Here is a 25,927-nt window from a genome sequence, read left to right on the forward strand (position 1 = left end):
TAATAGACCTTTCCATGATTTGGATCTTCATACCTTAAGCCTACTCGAAAATCATCCTAACATTAAATAAACCCAAAAAGCTGGTTTCGCTTCCAATAAGGACTAATTATGTATGGATCAAGTACAATGTTCTTTTTAATTATTACAGAGAAAAGGAAATTATTTTTAAAAATGTGGATTATTTTACTATAATGGAGTCTATGGGATACAGGCTTTCTGTAATTCGGAGCTGTAATGGGAATTAAGTTAATTTACCAAAGTATATTTTAGATTTATTCTAAACTAGATATACAAATAGTGGCACTAAAAACTTTTTTTCTGAATTATTGTTGAGCTTTAGTCCTCTGTATGAAAATGACTGTCCACTATTTGATGGTCTGCTTATTAAAGGCTAATCTACTGACTGAATTTTTTCAGTTGTGCTATACTGTACAGAAGAGAAAAAAAAAGTTTTGAATAATTATGATTTAAAAAAAAATCTATTTACAGTTTCATTACAGAACAAATGTTATTAAATGATTACATGTTATTTATCACCATGTGTCAAAAAGAGAAATCCATTTGGAATTGTATTGAAGAGTTTCTGCTTTGGTCAGTGCATGGGGATGAATAAAATATAGAACTACATGGGGTATAGATAACAAGATACACATGACCATAGCATAGATAATCTGACAAAGAGAAAATTGTGTCTGCAGTAGGACACCACTGATTGGTGTCAAATGTGTTTTCTAATAAATGTGTTGGCAGATTGCTGAAAATAAGGTTTTGTTTTTCCAAACCCCATCTGCTTAGCGCAACTTGCTGTTACTAGATGGCCATTGTGTTGCTGGATCTGTTAGTAGCTCACCAAAAAAGGTTATATTTATAGTGGTATAGCTACAAAGGATACAAACCCTGCAGTCATGTGGGACAATGGGTCCTAGTAGGGAGAGGAAAGTGAATTACTCTTTTGCTATGGACTGCAAGAGGTATGGTGAGTACTGGTTGTACTCACCATACCTGAACCTCATACATCAGCTTGTTGTATATATAATAAAAATGCTTAGAGCAAAGGATGGAATTTAAAAGTCAGCATTGTTATTAACAACATTAACAAATCATAACTGTAAATGATAGTAATATAAACATTGACACAACTGAAATGCTTGCCTAAAAATTGCACAGCTGCAGTAACAGTGAAACTTCCCAGCCAAAATCAAGCTGACAGGTTCTCCATAGCAAAAAAAACCCAAAAAAACAGGATGTTGCTTTAACCCAGGGCCGGAACTAGGGGTAGGCAGAAGAGGCAGCTGCACAAGGGCACAACGAAAGAGGGGTGCTTGGCAGCTATCTCTAACATTTTCTGCCTACCCCTAGTCCACACCCCTCAGTTTTACTCCCCTTCCTTCCCTCCTGTCACCCTCCCCTCTGTCACTTACCCCACCCCTCCGTCGATGCTCCCTCCATCATTGTCCCCTTCCTCCTCTCCATCGCTCACCCCTCCCCTCCATCTCTTTTCTCTGTACTGCACATGGTCGGAGTTCCAGGTTGATCCCTCCTTCAACTTGCTGCTCTTCACAATTTACTTAACCTGTTACTCTCTATAGCCTTTCTAAACCCAACCAAAGCTTCCCTGTCTCCACTGGGAAGCCCTATTCCGACCAATAGCTTTGTTCCATGGACATTGGACAAACTGGTAAATGTAATCTTCTCATGCACCATATCTGCCACTGTATGGTGCACCAGGAGATAAGGAATTAAAGAGGACAGCAGTCCTGGCAATAATAAAAAACAATGAAACAATAGAAATTTAGCTATAGTGTGTATGGCCACATGTTTGGAATCCATCCTCTCAGCTAGCTTGTCCATTGGATACCAATGATTATCAGCTAATGTATGGACACTTTTACAGAATGGGCAGATAAAAGGTGGAAATATGGTAAACATAAGAAAAAATGTACCATGGTGTTACATTACAAATTGTAACTGGTCATAGTGCATCTTAAGATCTGTTTAAAGATAATGTATTTGCTGGGTGTAAAAATAATAGGTACCTGAGGGCCAAAAGTTTATTGGCTTAGGTACAGCTCCAATTCTAAGCTAAGGGCTACCTGAGGCGGCTCCTGCAATGCCACCCCCCCCTCGCCGGCTTTCCTGTTGGGAGGGGAGGCAGGAACACTAATGTGGAGGGTACAATTGCACTCTCTCTCATTAGTAAAGCCGAATTTCCTGTTTAAAAACCGGAAATTCAGCTCTTAAAGGTACCAGGAGCGGCTTTTTGCCACCCCTGAAAACCTCTCCGGCTTTACCGCCTGAGGCGAGTTTCTCAACTCGCCTCATTGGCGGCGTGGCGCTGGTTAGGTATAGAACACATAGTGTGTTTTGTTCACTCTGGGCAATCAAATAGTCATTTCCTTATAGCAGTCACTTCCTTTTATATAATGGATATTGAAGCTTTATGACACACAGGGAATGTGTTCACAAGTGACATTCCCTTAAAGGAGTGTGCAACAGAGCATTGTGTTTCTCATTCTGAAAATTTACTGACAATTTTCATTAAAACTAAAGATTATCTACTACCTATGCTTTAAAAAAACATTGGTTGGAAATAGAAGAAATCTAATTTTCTACTGAAATCATAAAAGGAATATATCAATGCATAATATCAATAATGTCCATAAATTCATAATTGACTCTGCCTAGTTCTATCACCATGTGCTTTATTCCCGTAATCCTCCTTACAGGGCAAGAGGTTTTAAGAGGTAAGTCAATACTCACACTTTGTATACACTCATGCTAGTTCACTAAGAAAGAAAGAAAGAAAGAAAGAAAGAAAGAAAGAAAGAAAGAAAGAGAGAGAGAAAGAGAGAAAGAGAGAGAGAAAGAGAGAAAGAGTGAAAGAAAGAAAGAGGGAGAGAGAGAGAGAGAGAGAGAGAGAGAGAGAGAGAGAGAGAGAGAAAGAGAGAAAGAGAGAAAGAAAGAAAGAGAGAAAGAAAGAAAGAAAGAAAGAAAGAAAGAAAGAAAGAAAGAAAGAAAGAAAGAAAGAAAGAAAGAAAGAGAAAGAAAGAAAAGATATTTTTCTAAACAGCTATTTATCTAAAACTAAAAGCTAAAACAAGTCCGTATTGTACAGAAGCTTTAGCACCACTATTTTGGCACAAAAAAGCAGGTTAGATGCTATGGAATAATGTAAAATAGTAGAAAGAGATGAAATGAAATGTATGCATTTTATGAATTGCATTTTTAATGTAGTATGGATGATGGTAGACAATTAAGCAGAGCACCCATTATTAACACACAGCTGAACTACCTCAAACTAGACAAGCTACAGATTTCAAGCAGCATGCTGAAGACATTAGGGAATATCCAAGAGTAAAAGAGAAAATAGAAAAAAAAGGAATAAGCTGTAGTTAAACATCGTATTCATACTCTGTGTGTCTTCAGATGAAATTACTGAAAGGTAGAAGGATAAGGTTTATAAAGGATTAAGCGACTGACAAAATCTAAAAAAAACACCAAATGCTTCTGAGTATTGTTTCCTAAGTGTGCCACTTTCTATAATTGCACAGAAATGAAATACAGGAAAGGCTTTGGGTGGATCCATTTACTGTATCTTATTTTACGCTAGCCATATATAGCCATTTTATAGACTAGGTAGTAGAAGTACAAATCATAATGGTAAAAAAGCAAACTACAACAAAAAATATGAATGATTCACTAAATCGATACTCTTAAGCTTAAGAAATGGTGCATTAACTATTTTCCACAATCATCTGGCTGTGTGGGCTAATAATAATTCACCAGCTCTTAATATTGTACAGATGGAGCAAATTATGGCATCATATCATATGGTTTCAAAGAAGGAAGTATTAAAAATTCAGTTCCTGAACTGATATACAGTACATATATATCAAATGTAATGGGCGAAACGTTGAATAAGTGTGTGTGTGTGTGTGTGTGTGAATAGCCAAGAAGTAATTACAGAATTTCAATAGAGGCCCACACTCACAGGACTTATGGTGAGAAAAAAATAGGGTGAAAAAGGTTATGTAAGACCCGAAACATGCCATGTAGTAGTCTTTAATAAGTCGCAGCATTTTGCTACTTTGGAGTGCTCTCCTCTTACTATAGTAATTGAGTAGGTGAGAAAAAAATATTTATTTCAGCAAAGAATCTGCTAACGCTTCAGCTAGCACTCTAGCCTTTGTTTATATATATATATATATATATATATATATATATATATATATATATATATATATATATATATATATATATATATATATACAGTATATACACAGAGCACATACTGCTCCAGCCGCCATCACTGAAATGTTGCTTGACAATTGCTTGAAGTAGTCAAAAATCGGGTGACTGTGTCGGTGACAGGAGACTAGGGGACAGACCTCATTTGATAACTCACGATAAATTTGGAGGGGGGGGGGGTTGACAGCTCTGTATATCGAATTTCCATATAAGTTGAAGATGAAGAACCCTCATTGTAATATGCCTGTACCGAGTTACCAGACACAAGACTGAGCAGAACTTATTATAACGTATTATATAACAGAGCTTTTCTTAACATGTGCTCTCCTATGTTCGCATGTCCAGATTCCCCATATTACTTCCGATTACATCACTAGCTTGTCCAGTGCTGCTGCTACAGGTGCTGACATAGTCCAATATACTACACTTGTGAAGTTTGAAAGTCAGAGGAGCTGTGCTTGAGCGTGCATGAGTTAATAAAAGCTCTCCAACTCTTGGTGTACAGATGGAGCAAAAGATGGTGCTGGCAGCATGATACTTTTTTATTGGCGCTACATATGGTTGTATGTAAGATGAAGAACCCTTGTGAAGTTTGAGAATTGAGATCCTTAGGTTTTGCATTTAAGTTTTAGTTTAAGATGTGTTTTATTAATAGCACCCTCTTCATATTCTACAGATGGAGCAAAAGATGGTACAGACAGCTTGATATTTTATATTAGAGGAACATACGGTTTCAAAGTAGGAGGCATTCAAAACTCAGTACCTGAAGTTATATATATATATATATATATATATATATATATATATATATATATATATATATATATATATATAAATATTTTCCACATTAGCTGAAGAACCCCTGTGAAGCTTGAGAGTTGTTCTATGTTGATTCAATAAAAAAAGCACCTGCAACATCTACATTGCCATTCTAATTTTAAGTATAATATTGTATATGCATGGATAAAAAAACAGAAACCCGACAAAAGAGATCCTTGTGCTGTGTCTAATGATTTTCCAATCATACTCACAATGCATTTCAGAGATGGATAAAAACATAATTACATGCATCAGGAAATATACCTTTTTGCCCAGGAATGAACCAATCCTGTATTCTCAGCAAGACGCTGTATGGGGCATTTATAAGGAAGCACTTACTGCTGTTTTTATTGCCTCCACACAGCAGCAGTATAATGACAGCACAGGACAATGTTCACACACCAGATGCTCAACAGCAGATTTGCACCGTTTAATGAAACTTTTCTTCTTTTTTCCTGTTTTGTGTTTATGTGTGCGAAAACGCAAGAAAAGACTACTGTAAGATTAAATATAGGCTCAAGGTAGGAAGAGAATGAAATGGAACAATACAGCGGGTTCTGTCTATATACATGCTGATACTTCTTCTTATTTGATGAAAAACTAAAAAAGCTATCTATAAAAATTTAAATTTGGATGTCGTGCTGAGTGTTTAATATTAACACTCTGGAGAATCTAAAATTCTTCTTTGCCTATGCATAATTCATTTTCAGGTACATAAGAATTGATTCTTTATGCTTAGGTTAATACGAGTAAGAAAGTTACAGATGTAGTAGGTAGGCTTTAAAAACTCCACTTTTTGTATTGATATGAAAATAAAACAGGTCTAAAACACAAGCCATTCCAATGAAATAAAATCAGGGGTAATTTATGAAATGCAACTATGATAAAATGGATGTAAATGTTCCACATATTGATACTATTCATTACAGGTACTTTTGTCCAGAGATGCTTCATGTATGTAGCATCATCATGTATATCTGTAACGGTTGGCACCCTAACCCTGGTCTCGGCTCGTGCTTCTGCCTGTAGCAGCCGCCTTTGGCCTCGGGAGGAGCCCTCAGCTACTCAGATGCCGCCAGGTCTTATAACGAGAGGTGCAAGGCGAAGGGTTCTGGACCAACAAAGGGGCACAACTGTAAAGCAAAAGTCTTTAGGCAGAAGGTCGCGGTACAAGGCATAAGACAGAATCGTAGTCAGGTCGGGTCGAGGCAGGCAGAGTACAAACGAAGTCAGGCAGGCAAGGGTCAAAACCGGGTGATCAATCAGAAGGGATTTAGCATTATCAAAGTCAGATAACAGGCAAGGGTCAGGTTTCAGAAATCAGGATAGTCAAATAGCCAGGCAGGGGTCACAACAGGAATCAAACAGGATCAGAATACAAATAGCTCAAAGCTCAAACACCACAGGATTAAACCTATCAAGGGCAAAGTCTGGAATCCCAAATGAGCTATTTATATGATTCAAATTTCGCGCCATTGCGCGCTGGCGTCATCACGCCAGCACGGCTGCGCCTTTAAATTCTGCAGGGAACAGGCGCCTGTGGCGAACAGAGAGAAATACAAGGAAGAAAGTTATAGATGTAGATATCAATACAATAAAGTGGAGCTTTTAAAGCCTATCTACTACATCATTTTATCATTTGGTAAAAGAACATATGTTAACAGTGGCATAAATAAACAATTTTATTAAATATCCAATGGGCTACATTTCTATATGGTTCTCAGTAGTAAAAAAGAAAAAAAGAGAACTAAACATAGAAACATAAGTGAATATTGGGGCTTTAAGAAATGGTGTTTCCAATATCGATATGAATGAAAGGTTGGGTGTGAGTTCTAGGTGCAGACAGAAAGGGATACATCAGGGGATCAGGAAGCATAACCTCTAAGAAAGCTATATTTGCTTCAAATGCTCTGTTGGCAATGACTATTTTGATTACCCCCTATATAGTAGGAATGTTAGGGGTTTTCCAATTTTTTGCTATTTCCATACGAGTTGCTGTTAAAATCTGATTAACCAGTAACTGGCTTTGTTTGTGTACAGCCTGTATAGGTTTACCCAATAAAAAAGTAAGTATATCACTGAGGATATGGCGTGCCAGCATTTGATCGATAATATGTTAACTTCAGCCCAAATTGGCTGCAATGCTGGGTAGTCCCAAAAGATATGTAGTAGAGACCCAATTATTCCACAGTTTTACCAACATAAGGGGATGATCTGGGAAGAGTTTATGTAACCTATCTGGAGTATAATACCAGAACATAAGAATCTTATAAACACTTTATTTTTGTCTGATGCAGCTAACCATTTTCCTGGCATTTTTCCAGAGTTTGTCCCAATCTGCAGTGGAAATATGGGGTGGTAAAAGTCTATCCCATTTGGTCATATAAGAATGTCTTTGTGGTGTGTCTGTGACAGGTTCTGTAAGGATCTTATCAATCCAGGAGATAAGGCCTTTTGTTGGAGGCCTTGTTTAGCCAAATATTCAAAGGATGTGGCTGGGCCCAGTTTAACAGCAGCAGCAGCAGCATAGGGTTTTAGAAAATCTCAGAGCTGAAAATATTCAAAAATGTAAAGATTAGTTTGGGAGGCTTTTTCCTTTATTGTCAGAAAAGGTAGTGGTGAGCGAGTTTTTGTATCCAAAAAGTCTACCACTGTACAGAGGGGGACAGTAAGTTGTGTTCATGTTTTAACTTATTCCATGTCTGCAGGGTAAGTATAGTAGATGGTAATAGGTTTGTTAGATTGCTAGTCTTTAGATTGGCACACCAAATATATGGGTTTATTCCTAATTCCCCAGACACTACGTTTTCCAAAATGTAGCTGGGGAGAGGGTAGATCAGGCTAGAAGCTGTCTTAGCTGAGCAGCTTCATAGTATTTTTGGAGTTGCAGAACACCAAGGCCCCCAGATTTAAGCGAGGCTGAGGAACTGATTTGGCTATGCAGTGGCTTCTCTGTCCCCATATAAAGTTATGGAAGAGTGCTTGTACATCTTTCAATACTTTTGATCTAAAAAAAACAAAGGGTATGTTTGGTTTCAGCTATCAGAGGTTCATAATTAAAGATTAAAGGTATAGAGCTGTCTATAATGGGCTGCAATGCGAGTCCCTAGATATGAGATTGAGTCTGTATTCCATTTATAGTTAAAATTAGTTGTTAGTGTCCATAGGATGTTAGAGAATATATTAAGGTGCATTGCCTGAGTTTTAGTTTGGTTAAGTTTATAGCCCCAGAGTATGCTGAAATTCTGAATAGTCCGATGAACATTGGGTAAGGATAAGGCAGAGTTGGTCAAAGTCAAAATAGCATCATCAACAAAAAGGGCTATTTTAAATTGGGATGTTGAGAGTGATACTCCCATTATATCAGGATTATTGCAAATGGTTGCTGTGAGGGGTTCTATACTAAGAGCATGCAATAGGGGGTAGAGAGGACACCCCTGTCTAGTCCCATTTGAAATGTCAATTGGTTTGCCTGTCTGTCATAGAAGCTTAAGGTAGGTTGTGGAAATTGGGTAAAACTGATACGTATCGGCAAGTCAGGTTTAAATGTGCAAAAAGAGTTGACAATGCGCCTAGTGTTGTCCCCTGCCTGACTACCCATAATGAATCCTAGGATGATCATTGTGGATCATCCTAGATAAGATAGGGCTAGTCGATTTGATTAGTGCATAAGAAAGGGTCTTTCCCAGAGAGAGATATGAAGACAGACTTGTTTTAGGAATAGGAGTGTCATGCAAGAAATGGTTGAACAATCTTATCAAATTGGGGGAAAGAATAGATGAAAACATTTTTTAGCATTTATATGGAAGTCCATCAGGACCAGGACAATGCAGCATTTTCCCCAGAACTCCACCATCATTGTGCCAGGTTAAGTTGTGTCTGACACAATTGAGGTTGATGTGTCAAACATTTATGTCATTTTGCTTGTACTCCAATGTGAATTGGACACAATTGCATTGGAAATTTCCAATAAGTCTGATAGATGTCTACTCTGTGGAGATTTATTGCCTGTTTAGAAGGTGACAGTAGCTTCAGGGTTCCCACAGCAGCCTGTGTCAATAAACACAACATTGCTCAATTGGGAAAAGAGACAGGCAGCTAAACAAAGTACAACGATGTTACAGGTATAGGATCCCTTATCCGGAAACCTGATATCCAGAAAGCTCCGAATTACGGAATGGCTGTCGCCCATAGACTCCATTTTATCCAAATAATCCAAATTTTTAAAAATGATTTCCTTTTTCTCTGTAATTATAAAACGGTAGCTTGTACTTGATCCCAACTATGATATAATTAATCCTTATTGGGAGCAAAACCAGCCTATTGGGTTAATTTAATGTGTAAATGAATTTCTAGTAGACATAAGGCATGAAGACCCAAATTCCAGAAAGATCCATTATCCAGAAAACCCCAGGTCCTGAGAATTCTGGATAACAGATCCCATACCTATATATAGAAATGCATGGAGCACATGCAGACACAAGTACAGTACCTTAAATGAATATAGATTGCTTCAAATCTACATGTTATTCATATGGTCACAATGAAAGAAATAGGACTTATATTGAAGGCCAATTAAAACTTGGTAGACATGTAAATAATAGTTGAGGACAGTGAGGTTGTGGAATGTTGTGATGGCTGATTCTGTTAATGCCTTTAAGAATGGCTTGGATGATTTCTTGAACAAACATAATATCAAAGGCTATTGTGATACTAAACTTTATAGTTAGTATAAATATGGGTATATATAATTTATGTGAAAGTATGGAGGGGTGTGTGTTTGGATGCTGGGTTTTCATTTGGAGGGGTTGAACTTGATCAACTTTTTTTTCTACCCGATTTAACTACAGTATGTAACTATGCAAATAAAGCATCAGTTTAAATATTCAGTATAATGTATTTTGTGTTGTAATTTTTCTGCTGAGCAGAATTTTGTGTTCACAAAGTAAATATTTGAACTTAAAAGTGTTCCATCATCCACTTTTTGTGTCATTCTCAGATTAACGGCACAGTTCAAGGATATCCCAATTCTGGAGCTCTCTGGATGCATCTCTTTGGGTCACAGAATCAGGTTTTGTGACTAAGTGATGGAGAAGCTCCGTTTATCATTGTGAAAGGAATTGCTTTGAGCAGAGGACTTTAAAACAAAAACTGAACAATGAAAAATGTGACTAATGTCAAAAGAGTTAAGGGGAAAATACATTTCAAGATTAGGTTTGGACAGCGCTTAGGAAAACATTGTCCTGTGTTTCGACACATTTGTAAGGAAAATATATTTGTCTGTATGTGATTGTAATTCTTCCACCTTTCTACTGTTTAAACTAATACAAATTACCTTCATTGATGTGTCTTGACCACCTGACACTGGATTACTTACCATTAAATCAATGACTGTGAAACTTACATCCATAACTTAATTTTGTAGGACATCTTCATGGATATTTATTCCTTACCTGAACGATTTCCCAGCCACAAGGGAAACATGGCCACATATTTTTGATGAAATTTATAGCCCAGTCACAAGGATTGATATTTAGTTTTTACAATGCTGTGATGGTCTCAACCACCCTATTCAGATTACACGTGTATTGAATTTTTATGGTTGGGGTTTGTTTCCCTTTAGTAAGCACATATTGAAGCATCCAATTGTTCAACTAGCAGAAGGAAATCATAATTTTTGTGACATCCATACATTTGGATCTAGAGCTAGCTTAATCTATCTATTGTCTTTTGGCTTATCCTGCTTTAGCCCCAGTAATAGCATGAAAAGAGTAATTTGCTAAGTAAAATCATGTTTCCCATAGAGCTTGCAATCTAGGCCAGCTTTGTAATGTATGGATCTAGTGAACCATATACTGCAAAGTCATTATTGATGGTCTCCTATTGCCATTGTTTCTGGCTAGATGATATACCAAGATAATGTGTAACACTGTAGTTTCCCTTTGGAGTGAACACAATGCTGTCAGTATCCCCCATTAACTTGGAAAAAGAGCTGTACATATTGAATTGCCTCCCAATTTGCAAATAATGGAGATACATAGTTAAGTTGGGATGAAAAAATATCAAAGTCCATCAAGTTGTACCCCTCCAAATGAACCCCAGTGCACATATACATGCACACTCATACCAACCCATATATACGCTCACATATCTAAACAATACAACCAATATTTAACCAACTTATATAAACCAATATCAATATCACATGTACATTTCCATATCTCAATTAACCTTTGATATTATGCTTCATAAATCATCCAATCCATTTTTAAAGACATTAATAGAATCTGCAACCACAACATCACTCGTCAGGGCATTCCGCAACCTCTCTGCCATGCCATGAAGAACCACCTTCAAATAAAGGTTCTGTTCCTTTGATCTAAAGGTGTGCTACATTCATAATTTTTATCGGAAGAAAACCCCGGATATCTGTCTATAATGGCCTCTAATGTACTTGTAAAGAGTGGATTGACAATGTAGCTAGTTCCATATGATGGCATAATGTGCAGCAATATGCAAATTCTGGCCTTTGATAGAATCCCTTTAAGAACAGCTGAAGCAGTGGGTGGTGCTGAATTGTCTCAGTAGGAGAAGTTCCTAATGACCTAGACATGGTTAGCAAGAGGATACAGTTAGGTCCATACATATTTGGAGACAACTTTTTTTTTCTAATTATGGTTCTGTACATTACCACAATGAATTTTAAATGAAACAACTCAGATGCCGTTGAACTGCAGACTTTCAGCTTTACTTCTGTGGGTTGATCAAAAAGATTGCATTAAAGCCTTTTTTCTAACACAATCACTTAATTTCAGGGTCTCAAAAGTAATTGGACAAATGAAAAAACGGAAAATAAAATGTTCGTTTCTAATACTTGGTTGAAAACCCTTTGCTGGTAATAACAGCCTGAAGTCTTGAACTCATGGACATCACCAGATTCTGGGTTTGCTCCTTTTTAATGTTCCGTCAGGCCTTTACTGCAGTGGCTTTCAATTGCTGTTTGTTTGTGGGCCTTTCTGTCCAAAGTTTAGTCTTCAACAAGTGAAATGCATGCTCAATTGGGTTCAGATCAGGTGACTGACTTTGCTTTAATAAACTCCTGGGTTGCTTTGGCTGTATGTTTTGGGTCATTGTCCATCTGTATGATGAAATGCCTCCCAATCAATTTTGTTGCATTTAGCTGGATTTGAGCAGACATTATGGGGCAAATTCACTAAGCAGCGAAAATGCGATAGTGACGCCTTCGCCGCACTTCGCTGCACTTCGCCAGGGCGCTGCTAATTCACTAAAATCCGAAGTTGCGCTCAGGAAGGCGAACGGTAGCGAATTTGCGCTAGCATTAATTCGTCAAGCAAAGCGAAGTTACACTAGTGATGTCTAATTTGCATACGGCGTCAAGTTAAAGTTGAATGGACGTATATGTAGCAGCAAATACATTACACTACACAAGCCTGGGAAAGCTTCCTAACATAAAATAGAGTTGTTATTTTGCCCTATACATGTGCCCACTGTATAGTTTAGGTGCCATATGTTAGGAAATGTAGGGGGAAGGAGGGTACCCCAAAAAAATGTATGATCTTTCTCAGCCTATCACCCTTAAAAAAGGAAAAGACGCCAGCATTTGTTGGTATTTAGAAAAAATTTCTACTTTTTTTGAAGCAAGCCCTATCTACTCTATTGCACTTCGCCTGGTCTCAGTTGGCGCAAGAGGAAAATCCGCAAGTTAGTGAATTAGCGTAGTTACGTCCCTTCGCCATAGCGCAACTTCTCCTGGCGTAAGGGTGCGAAGTAGCGCTAGAGTAGGTCCGCTTCGCTAGCGAATTTACGCCAGCGCCCGTTAGTAAATCGGCGAAGTAACAAGATGACATCATGCTGGCGAATTTGTGCTAGCGTTAGCCACTTCGCGCTTTAGTGAATTTGCCCCTAGGTCTCTGAACACCTCAGCTGCTTCTGTCTTGTGTCACATTATCAATAAACACAAGTGTCCCAGTGCCACTGGCAGCCATGCCCAAGTCATCACACTGCCTCCGCCATGTTTTATAGAGACGTGGTATGCTTTGGATCATGAGCTCGCAAATTTGCACCTGCCACCCCTGTCTTCCATAGACGTCCAGGTCTTTTTTCACCAGGGCTTTCTTTATGACTATGAAGATTTTCATTCATCCAGGTCATAGTATATCTAGTATAGGTCAATCTAAAAACAACTGGACTTGCTGAGTAATCAATGAAGACGTTTCACTACTCATCCGAGCAGCTTCTTCAGTTCAACTGACTGGTGTGGGAAGTTCTCGGCATATAAACTCTTCCACTAATCCATTTACAATGGCACATTGTAACTCTTCAAAGAGGTGACAGGGCTTTCTTTCTTTCTCAGGATGTACCAAACTGTAGATTTTGCCACTCCTAATATTGTAGCAATTTCTCTGATGTTTTTTTTCTGTTTTTGCAGCTTAATGATGGCTTATTTCACCTGCAAGGAGAGCTCCTTTGACTGCATGTTGTCTGTTGTCAGCTAAATCTTCCACATACAAGCACCCCCCTCAGATCAACTCCAGGGCTTTTATCTGCTTAATTAATAATGACATAAAAGAATTGCAGACACCTGCCCATGAAATAGCCTTTGAGCCAATTGTCCAATCACTTTTGAGCTATTGAAATGAAGTGATTGTGTTAAAAAAGGCTTTAGTTCCTCACATTTTTACGCAATCTTTTTGTTCAACCCATTGAATTAAATCTGAAAGTCTGCAGTTCAACTGGATCTGAGTTGTTCAATTTAAAATCCATTGTGGTAATGTAAAGAACCAAAATTAGAAAAAAGTATAAAATAAAAAATATTAAAATATTAAAATATTTATGGACCTAACTGTAGATCCAGTAATAGCTAGTTCAGGAAAGAATTTGGCTGAGGAGTGTTTAAAGCACCCAGAGACTTTAATAAGGAAAACAGTGAGGATAAGTACCCTGGATGTCACCTGTCAGTGTAGGAGAAGGAAACAAAAAAAACTAAACCACCTTCAATATGTTTTCCACTTGGCCCCCTCCTAAAACGCTGCAGTAAAAATGCTGAGATCGCTGCTGCTTCTGTGCACCAGCGTTCAGAAGTTTCACCCCTTTTCAAAGTTTGGCGCCGCCATTTTTGAGTTGGCGCATCATTGGCGCATCATTTCCGCCCTGCGCTCAACGCATTCAACTGCAAACAAGGAGCCACACCTGCGCTAAAGTAACAAACTCTAACTGATTCGTCATTGCTGCACAGGGAAGCCAAAAGACTCTTGTGCGCTTGCTCGGGGCACTGCTGGTAACTATTGCGCATGCGTGTGCCCTATTTGGACGGATTTCTGGACAGTAGACAGGGTATGCTGTTACATACATGATTAATCCTTTAAAAAAACTATTGCAGCAAAAAGATTAAGGGAAAAACTAATGAGGGAATGCTTGGAGTTAAACATATATACTCATCTTTGGCAACACTTAGAGCTTAGGTTGATTTTTGACTTTCCTTCTCCTTTAAGTAGTCAGGCCCAAGAATAGAGAGGAGGATGATAACCACTGTGAGGGCCTTGTACTCTAGGGACTGGACACTTGCTAAAAATAATCACAGCATATTATTACTAATGCCCTGCCTATGCTTAATATCATAAAGGTAACTATATGAAGTGATTGTGATGAACTATTTTGAAGCAACTGCTGAGAGACTGTTAACCCATCTATCACACTACAGAGATGGCCCACCTGGAAGAAAGAGCCTGGTAATGGGAGCTTAATAGTGATGGGCGAATTTATTCGCCAGGCGCAAATTCGCGGTGAATTTGCGTGATTCACCGCCAGCGAATAAATTCGCGAAACGCCCGCGAAAATTCGCCGAAAAAATTCGCCGGCGTCAAAAAAAAAATTTGGCGTCAAAAAACGGGCACCAGCGTCAAAAACGAGACATCGGCGCCGTTTCGCGAGTTTTTCACCGTTTCGTGAATTTCTTGCGAAATTCCCGAATTTTCCAGCGAAGCAAAACGGCGCAAATTCGCCCAACACTAGAGCTTAAGGCAATGCCTTTAACATTTGTTATACAGGCAACTTGCCATTTGTAAATACATGTAAGGCCACACCCTGAAATATACTTCTCACCACAACTGGATCCTAATTGTTATTGTTTATTAATTATACCATAATGTTCAACCAAGGCAGCAGCACATACAGAGAGAAAAAAAAACACGTGTTCTAATAAAGTATCATGTATGCTGGGTATTCAGAAAAAAATATTTAATGTAGTATGTTATATTTACATCATTACCAATTAAATTTTAAATATGCCTAGGGAAATGTTAAAGAACATATCGTCAAGTAAAATATTCCATTTTAGCTCCTACTGGCAGATTTGTGAGAAAGGGGCATATGGGATCATTCTGTGAAACCACTGACAATGGGAAGTACAAGTAAAACTAATATCGTTGCCTGTAGTCTATGTACTGGGACCTCTCAGAGTATTGTTTCCAAGACATCACTATGTTATTATCTGCACAGATAGTGCAGAGTAGCATTCTACCCATCATTATGTACTACTGGTGCTTAGGTTTCATGTGCTCATTACATTAGGGAGCGTGATGTTTCCAAAAAAGCATTACAGCGATTTTCAAGAATAAACAAATTGATCAAGCAACTCTTAAAGAAGTTAAGTTCCTAGAAAAGAAAAATCAGTTTTCTTGGTGATGAGCAGTAGTGAGAAAAGTGAGATTCTAGTTTCAAGGTCACAGAGAAAAAGATTAATTTCACAAACAATAGGGGAAAAAATCTGACAGTTCCCCAACAAGAATAAATATGGCAATATCATCACTAATACATGATAGGGATAAAACATGTTGTAATAAAATTCTTGTTTATAATATAACACTTTGACAAAGAGGCTGAGGCTATAGGGGTCATTGGTGGGGCAGTGTTCAGACTGCAAATAAAACATGTTTTTCACACTGTGCACCCTGACCTACCGATAGCACCCACAGCCAAAAAACCTCTACTTCTCGCATGCAGCATTTAAGCATCATTCAGATGGGCAAGTCAATGAGCAATAGTGGTCAGACAGATAAGACATCGACCAGGCAGATAAGAAACCACACCCAGAAACACTAACAAAAAAGACTTATAAGGTAAGGAGCCATTGGTCTAATGATTGTACTTAGGGTATATATTGAAAACATTTTAGGAATGAGAAGCAGCTTTTAGGAACATGGGTTCTGTACAATTAATAGGTGAAAGATGAGACCCTGCAGATAGTTAAGAGAGTATCAGGTCTTAAGCTGGCCATAGACGCAAAGATCTGATTGTAAGAATCATCGAACTTCCCCATCTCCCGAACTGCCATTAACAATTCCGATCAAATAAAGTAGAAAAGAACAGATCAGCCAATGTTCTGCAACTGACAGCAATCGTACGAAAGTTATGTCCGACCAAAGCTGGTGACAGTCTCCCACTGAAAATCATACGATCGGCAATACACGCAGAGATATTATCGGCAGCCGACAGAAATTTTTAACCTGTCCGATCGACCAAACGACTGATCTCCGCCAGACGAAAAATGTCGGGACTCTCCACACACGGTCCGAAAATCGTACAAATCCTTGTTTTGTTTTGTGAATTTCCATCGGCGAGTCACAAATGTATTTGCCGGCGGCGAAATGCAGGCATTCGCCACCAATTCGTGCCAGGCGTATTTATTCGCTCATCACTACTCACAAGGAAACTGCGGACAACTTTGGGAAGCTGAAGCAATCCGAGTGCCATCCCGTGGGTGATTCACGTTCTAGCCGGCAGGAAGGCATTCTGGGGGGATTAGTTTCTTGTGCTGCCACCCTAAGGCTCAAACATTAGGAATGCATGGATGGCTTAAACATATTTTACACTAATATACTATCCAATTACTAGACTACCCAGTTCTGTCTCAGTCAAAATCAGAAATGTACAACTTTTAAAAATCTACATTAATAAACCCCTCCCACTCAGCTCCAAGTATGCAAATGCATTAAAACGCATTCTGCAACACTAGGATACATATTATGAAACATTTCAATTTTGGAAAGGCAACATGCTGTCCCATCCCCCCAGATTACAATTAAGTACATCCCTCAGCACCCTCCTAATGCATAACGATACCTGAAGGTACCTGAAATAAAGCAGGTAAAATTGCATGCATGCCAAAGAATCCTCTTCATAATACTATAGAGAAACATCCTCTCACATATGGATTTTCATAATGGCAAATAATGTTGACTAAGCCGAAGACATTAGCTTCACTGGTATCTTTTGAAAAATGATGACCGTCGTGCTGAATCAATTCTACCATCTGTTAGATTCACAAATAAGGCTTCATTCAAGGATTATGGATACAACTTCCCATGTAAAGTTAGAGATGCAAGCTGTTCTTGTCAGCATTAAACCCATTGTGATGATCCATTTTAATATCAATCAAACTAAGTAAAGAGTGACTAAAGTCTACATATGGATGACAAGCTGTTTCATCTGGAAATATTTTTCCTTTTATTTATTACAATACAATCTTATGCAGAGTTGTGACATTCAGCAGAGGAGTATCATTTACAAAGAAAGCACTGTTTAAATACATGCCTCTCGCCCATGTATTTTGCATGGCAGTTACTAAACATGATCATTGGGAAAATAAACTTTACATGGCTGTGTTGTTCTGCAGCAACACAGCTTCCAGCATGTCCCAAAAGCAAAATAAAATACAGTTATAGTTAAAGGTATATTAGAGAGAAACAAAGGGACTTTGCAAACAACTTGCACAAATCCTGGAACCATAGTTCCTATCAGACAATGCTGTATTGCACAAACATGAGAGCAAAAGCACAGGTGAAGCAGTACTGCACTTCACTTTGTACCCACTTGTACTGCCATACACATGCTTCGACTGTAATGATTTATAAAGCATAGGAATATTTGTTTTCTCCACAAAGCAGGATATATCTGGATTAAAACTGACCTGTGTTCCTAGCCAGCTGTGCCCCATCCCTGTCTAATGGCATCAATGCTCTGGAATTAAACAGTCACTAGTGAGGTGTCAGAGGCTTGTTGTGCCCTTGCAGATATATCTCTCTGGCACCACACACTTTATACATTCATTTCACAGATGGCGCTTCCCCTGCTAAAGGTTTAGCTTTTCCATCCAAAAGTCATTTTCACATGAAATATAGATCAATTTACACTGGCAGTGCTGAAGGCGTATGGGACATAACCTACAGGATTATCTATAATTAGCACAACAGATATAGAAAAACTCCACAGACTGGGAGAGTAAAGAAATGAATCCAGACAAAACATGTACAGAATGAACCCACTTCAATCATACAGTATTCTCATCCATAATAGGACATAATGTTCATAACAAAATGCAGTGGTGTTTGCTGCATCTCATGAATTTTTTATTATGTATTCAAAACATCTGAACTGATGACCTTTTCATATACAAGTTAAGCGTGCAAGTGAAATTTTCGGAATCAATTAGCTATGTTTTTCGAACCCACAATGCCAAATAAAAAATGGTGTGCAAATATGCTTGTTAACACCGAGGAACCCTGAAGCTACAACCACCTTGGCCTACGGTCAGGGCTGGATTTCCTTGCTGGCGCCCTTAATCTGTGGGGTCATAGCGCCCACACTGACCCCTCATATTTTGATGCCCTATGCCAGAGCCTTTGTGGCCTTGCCACAAATCCGGACCTGCACACGGTAGTAGGTCAGGAGGTGCATTGAATATGTGCCTAGTGATTCTGATGCAAATGTTATTTAGAATACATGCTTCAGTGACACAGTGGCACAACTCCATTCTGAAGACAGTAAATATAACTTGAATTCAATTTGCATAAAAACAGCAGTACAACTTCATTTTTTTTTACTTATTGGACACAATTGTAGCAAATGAAAATTACAGTTCACAATTAAAGCACACTGGAACGTTCTATTATGGGTCAAACATGCGGCAATTTGTATCCAAAGTTGTATGATGCACACTTCTCATGCTTTCATAAATAACCCCCTTTATATGCAATTTAGCATTCTCCGAAAAAATTTTGTTTTTTTATTGTCATAAAAAATCTAGTATAAAATAACACAGCAAGTTTCAATAATCAAACTTTTGCTCCCAGTACATCTTATAACTTGTCTGTCACCTGTCACGGCTATCTGTCATAGAAACCAGAGTGCATCTAAAATGTTAGCTACTTCACATAAAAATGTTGCAGACTTCGTAAAATCCTGGTATGGCTAATAGCTCTTCATTTCAAAATTTACACCTTGATAAATACAGAAATGCTTTTTTTCTCTCATAGCAATCTCATATAGGAGAAAATGAAACACCCCTAATTTTGTAGGCAATAATGAATACTATACAGTATATTATATATTCATATATATATATATATATATATATATATATATATATATATATATATATATATATATATATATGCAAATGGATCCGAACTCCTTTAACCGTGAAAATCAATGTGTTTTATTCATAATGCATATCCCTATACATACATACATAGTCATGTGAAAAAGTTTGGGAACCCCTCTTAAAGTTTGTTTATCATTGGCTGAGCTTTTAAAGTAGCAACTTCCTTTCAATATATAGCATGCCTTATGGAAGCAGCAGAGACATAAAGTTGGATTAACAGAAAATATGCAAAATGCATCATAACAAAATAAGACAGGTGCATTAATTTGGGCACCCCAACAATTCCTTGACGAATTAACGCTAGCGCAACTTCGCTACCGTTTGCCTCCCTGAGCGTAACTTTGGATTTTAGTGAATTAGCGGCGCCCTGGCAAAACTTCGACTGGCGAAGTGTGGCGAAGTGTGGCGAAGCCTGCGCTAGCGCAACTTCGGATCTTAGTGAATTTGCCCCATTGTCTTGTTGGAATATCCAACCCCTGCGTAACTTCAACTGAAGCTTGAACATTATCCTGAAGAATTTGTTGATATTGGGTTGAATTCATCAGACCTTTGACTTTAACAAGGGCCCCAGTCACTGAACTAGCCACACAGCCCCACAGCATGATGGAACCTCCACCAAATTTGACAGTAGGTAGCAGGTGTTTTTCTTGGAATGCAGTGTTCTTCTTCCGCCATGCAAATTGCTTTTTGTTAGGACCAAATGACTCAATTTTTGTCTCATCAGTCCAAAGCACTTTGTTGCAAAATGACTGTGGCTTGTCTAAATGAGCTTCTGCATACAACAAGCGACTCTGTTTGTGGCGTGAGTGCAGAAAGGGCTTCTTTCTCATCCCCCTGCCATACAGATGTTCTTTGTGCAAATTGTGCTGAATTGTAGAACGATGTACAGATACACCATCTGCAGCAAGATCTTCTTGCAGGTCTTTGGAGGGGATCTTTGGGTTGTCTGTAACCATTCTAACAATCCTCCACAACTGTGCCTGTGGCCTTACATTTCCTGATTACATTCCTTACAGTTGAAACTGACAGTTTAAACCTCTGAGATAGCTTTTTGTAGCCTTCCCCTAAACCATAATACTGAACAATCTTTTTTTTTTTTAGATCTATTTCAGAGTTAGTTTGAGAATCACATACTGTACTGTCACTCATCAGAGAAGCATCAAACAGAAGCACACACCTTGCAATTTGCCACCTTAAAGGGATACTGTCATGGGAATTTTTTTTTTTTCAAAATGAATCAGTTAATAGTGCCATTTCTCAAAAGAGCAAAAAGATTTTTTTATATTCAATTTTGAAATCTGACATGGGGCTAGACATTTTGTCAATTTCCCAGCTGCCCCAAGTCATGTGACTTGTGCTCTGATAAACTTCAATCACTCTTTACTGCTGTACTGCAAGTTGGAGTGATATCACCCCCTCCCTTCTCCCCCCCAGCAGCCAAACAAAAGAACAATGGGAAGGTAACCAGATAACAGCTGCCTGGTAGATCTAAGAACAACACTCAATAGTAAAAACCCATGTCCTACTGAGACACATTCAGTTACATTGAGAAGGAAAAACAGCAGCCTGCCAGAAAGCATTTCCCTCCTAAAGTGCAGGCACAAGTCACATGACCAGGGGCAGCTGGGAAATTGACAAAATGTCTAGCCCCATGTCAGATTTTAAAATTGAATATAAAAAAATCTGTTTGCTCTTTTGAGAAATGGATTTCAGTGCAGAATTATTCTGGAGCAGCACTATTAACTGATTCATTTTGAATTTTTTTTTTCCCATGACAGTATCCCTTTAAATACCTTTTCTCATGATTGGACACACCTGCCTATGAAGTTCAAGGCTTAACAAGCTAATCCAACCAATTTGGTGTTGCCAGTAATCAGAATTGATCAGCTACATGCATTCAAATTAGCAAAAGTACAAAATTTCTGCACAGCCAGTTTTGCACATTTGATTTATTTTCATACAACTGAATACTGCTTCACTAAAAATCTTTGTTTAGGAAACACCCCAGTATTCGGATGATCCTGGGAAATGAAAGAAATACCACTGTTATCTTTTTTGTTGAAAGTGTAGTAAATGATTAAGCAGGCTGAGAGGGGTTCCCAATCTTTTTCATATGACTGTATATATTCAATAAAGTAACCAGAAACACAACTTCTTAAAGAACATTCCTTCAATATCTATTTTTTTTTTACATAATATGTGTCCTTTAAACAATATAGAAAATAAAATGGTTTATCAAGTCTATGAAAAGGGCATTTTCAGCAACAGACAAGTTTATAAAGTAAAACTGTATATTGTTATTTTGGTCTTACCCAGCTGTAGCATCAACTGCAATGGCTTTCGGGTTATGGAGATCCTGATCAATTAGTGTAATGCAAATGGTTCCATTGTGATTGCATACAAAAATTCTATCATTTCCATCATCCACAAAGTAGTAATTTCCTGTGAGCCAGTCTACTGCCATTTGGTGCACATCTGCCAAAACACAAATGGAAGCAAAAAATGACATCCATGTTCTCTTTGTAACAATCATTTAGAAACTAAAGGATATGATACACTTAATAAAAAGAGGAAATTATACAAATCTATGGAATGGTAACAGTGATTTTTGCACAGAAGACTATAGGATCATCTAGAATATAAAGGATGAGCAATTGAATCCAACCGAGTCTTGGTTCAGGAGATTAAACGAAAATTGATTTTCTTTGAGATTTTACAATTGAAATAAATCTAAATCGAATTGGAAATTGAATTATGGCCAGTTAACTCATCTCTACTTGCAAATATTGGTTCTCATAAGACACAGGCTTGACATGCATGATCACTATAAACAATTACTGTTCAATTTATTTGTAATGAGATGGGAAATGTGTATTCTCTGTCTCCAAGGAAAGAAGGGGTTTTGTAGCTGAGACACTGAACTTGTAACATGTCTCTTTCTTTGACCAACCTTTGGGGGCCGATTCATGAAGCTCGAGTGAAGGATTCGAATTAAAAAAACTTCAAATTTCGAAGTGTTTTTTGGGCTACTTCGACCATCGAATGGGCTACTTCGACCTTCGACTACGACTACTAATCGAACGATTTGAACTAAAAATCGTTCGACTATTCGACCATTCGATAGTCGAAGTACTGTCTCTTTAAAAAAAACTTCGACCCCCTAGTTCGGCAGCTAAAAGCTACCGAACTCAATGTTAGCCTATGGGGAAGGTCCCCATAGGCTTGCCTAAGTTTTTTTTGATCGAAGGATATTCCTTCGATCGTTGGATTAAAATCCTTCGAATCGAACGAATAATCCTTCGACCGTTCGATCGTAGGATTTGCGCTAAATCCTTCGACTTCGATATTCGAAGTCGAAGGATTTTAGTTCCTAGTCGAATATCGAGGGTTAATTAACCCTCGATATTCGACCCTTCATACATCTGCCCCCTAGTGTTAGTCTTATTGTGGCTTTATTATTAGTGGTGGTGTATTGTTAGATTATGTAAGGTAAAATAATGGCTTAGACATTTAGTCTGTAAACTCAAGAAGAAATATCTAATTTTCTTCTATAAACTTTGCTTAAATGTCCACTTTGTCCAGTTGATTTGACAAAAAGTTGTAATTTTTAAAGTGGAGCAAAGGTTATCTGGAGCATAAGGGCAATTTAGGAATACTGGAGTCCTACAGTATGTTTAATAAGATAACTACATAAACGTTGCATCAAACTCACCATTGCAAATGGATTCTCCAGTGAGTATCCCGACTATCAACACTACATTAGTCATAATAATGTAACATAAAATGTTCTGATTGTTGCTATTACACTGGGATCAAACATCAGAAGGATGTATACAGCAGTGGAGTTTTGCATTTATTTCATTAAAAATCATTTAATGCCTTCAGGGAATTCAAGCAGAAAAGGAGGGGGACTTCTCCTGTATTAATTAGGCCACAAGCACTGTAGAACAGACAGTTTTGCTATAAAGGACATACAGGTCTTTTAAAGACTTATTGCACCACCCTAATGTTCCTGGACAATAACTTTCAGTTTGTTTCAATAAATTATCAAGGGTTAAAGTATACTGGGAGTTGCTTCACTCAAATTCTGCACAACTATAATGTTCTAGCACAGGGTTGTCCAGTTGGACATCTGTAGGCCAGATGTGGCCCTCCAAAGTATTTTTATTACCCCAGTCGTTGAACATGATTGAATAGCTGACAACAGAGGGGAGCAGACTAGGGGTAGGAGGCAAAGAAGGTATGTGCCTGGCACCCCCCTCCAGCTTTGTGCCCTAGGCATGTGCCTTTTCTGCCTACTGTACCTCTAGTTCCGGCTATAGCATATAATCAGTTAAAATATAATAAGGCCTGTTATTCTACCAACTATAGATACTGTTTATCAAAGCAAAACATTTTAAAATTCTACAGGGCCAGCAATTTATAATCACTGGGGGGGATGCCTACTAACATGGCACCCCCTCCCTCAGTGATACAAGATGCTTACTTCAGACCCCATGCCAGTGCACCTATTCTTCCAAAAACGTCCTTTAATTGATAGACATTGATGCAACATCTTAAAGAAGGTGGCATCAATGTAAAGCATACCAAATAGCTTATGTATGTTATTTAACAGATTCAAATAAATTATAATCATCTGCTTTAAAATCTTCCTGCATTCAGAGGGGCAGTTTTAGTAGTTATAATATATTGTTTTCGCTGCCAGGATTTTATATTAGAACATTTAGCAAAAAATATAACATCAAACCTTCAAACCAGTCAGCAGTGATTCTGAATCATGTTTGCATATATTTGATTGGTTGTCAAAAATGTTTTACACATGTAGATGTTTTTTTTTTCCTTCCAGGACTCATGCAAAACACAAACAAAAACAGCCATTACATTTCTAATTTCTATGTAAGTGAATTTCAAGCTTGTTGCCAAATGATTATAAAATTATAATGGTGTCCCTCTAGCCTGCCATCGAAATAGAACAATAAAAGGAGATTTATTCCAGTACACAACTATTCCAATCTTTTCTTAACAACATATTTTAAATGTGTTTCATAAATTTGCTCTGATTATAAATCAAAAAGGAATACTTTTTTTTGAGAACATGAAGATCTTCCACTGTTACTTAAAATAAATGCATAATAAATGCATCATAAATGCATAATCTGCAGCTATTAACAAAAATATCAACCACACAGAGAGTTAAATGTAAGGCACTGCTGGGGATAATATGACATGGCCACTTAATCCTGCCATGCTTTGCTGATTCTAATTCAATTTCCCTAGAGAAAACATGATATAGCCTTGTTACCCTCTTATTATAATATTCACTCCTGCTGTCGATGATGCACCAACCTTGACTTCCTATATATATTTAGGAAAAGATTATTCAGATTGTTCAGATACATTTTTGCTTGTTTTGAGCTAAAAATGTTAACCAAATGCTTTGTTCTAAACAATTAACTATAAGTACATCTCTTTCTTAAGTGAAGGAATATTGAGTAGCTTTCATAAATATTTATTACGTTTGCATGGCTTAGTAGAACCTCAACTCTTTTTGTAGTTTTTCGATGATGAGAAAGCTTTTCTTTGCAAGGTTAAATAAATATTTCTCAGTATGTACTGATTTGTTTAAGTTCTGCATAAGTGAAAGACGGGCATTATTATTTGTCTTTCTAAAGAATATACCGGTTATTCAGAAAGCTCAGAATTATGGCCACCTTCCATAGACTCCATTTAAATCAAATAATTCAGATTTTTAAAATTGATTTCGTTTTTTTCTCTGTAATAATAAAACAGTACCTTGTACTTATTATAACTAAGATATAATTAATCCTTATAAGTGGCAAAACAATCATATTGAGTTTATGTAATGTTTACATGATTTTTTTAGTAGTCTTAAGTATGGTAATCAAAATTAAGTATCCAAATCAAAACCTCAGATCCAAAGCTTTCGTAATAACTAGGCTTGAGCTAATTTGACCTGTTTTGTGAAAAATTCGCAACCAGCGAAGTGTCACAGACGCCCATTAAAGTCTGTGGGCGTCAAAAAATGTTGACGCACGGCAATTTGTTTTTTGACGCACTGCAAAACAAGGTGAAAAAATGTGCCTATCCCTATATCTTGTTTTACCCATAAGAAAAGTAAACTTTTTCATACGTTAAACTATGTTCAGTTACAGAAAACAGAAAGATCAGAAAATAATTGTGCAAGGTAATAGGACACTGTCAGGAACCAGGATTTACAGCAGTCTAATCAGTCATTCTAAATTATTCCCATTGGATAATTTATTATCTTGATCACTATTTCCAGTGTAAATATTCAATGTGCCCTTCTTGCTTTGCTTTGATACTTAACAGGCATGCTAATGATGAAGGTTTAACACTTTGGGGGGACAACACTGGAGG

The 25,927-nt window shown here is 37.7% G+C and overlaps 1 protein-coding gene across 1 annotated transcript in view; it reads right to left on the minus strand.

The window, feature by feature from the left end:
* The window catches only part of LOC108702259 (low-density lipoprotein receptor-related protein 1B-like), a 724,128-nt gene that overhangs the window by 474,115 nt on the left and 224,086 nt on the right, over positions 1-25,927 (minus strand). Inside the window, exon 7 of the mRNA XM_041578093.1 lies at positions 21,841-22,003. Within this exon, the coding sequence (XP_041434027.1) occupies positions 21,841-22,003 (163 nt within the window). The remainder of the gene's footprint in view (positions 1-21,840; positions 22,004-25,927) is intronic.

This window comes from Xenopus laevis, chromosome 9_10S (genome assembly GCF_017654675.1).
Source record: "Xenopus laevis strain J_2021 chromosome 9_10S, Xenopus_laevis_v10.1, whole genome shotgun sequence".
Taxonomy (NCBI): Eukaryota; Metazoa; Chordata; class Amphibia; order Anura; family Pipidae; genus Xenopus; species Xenopus laevis.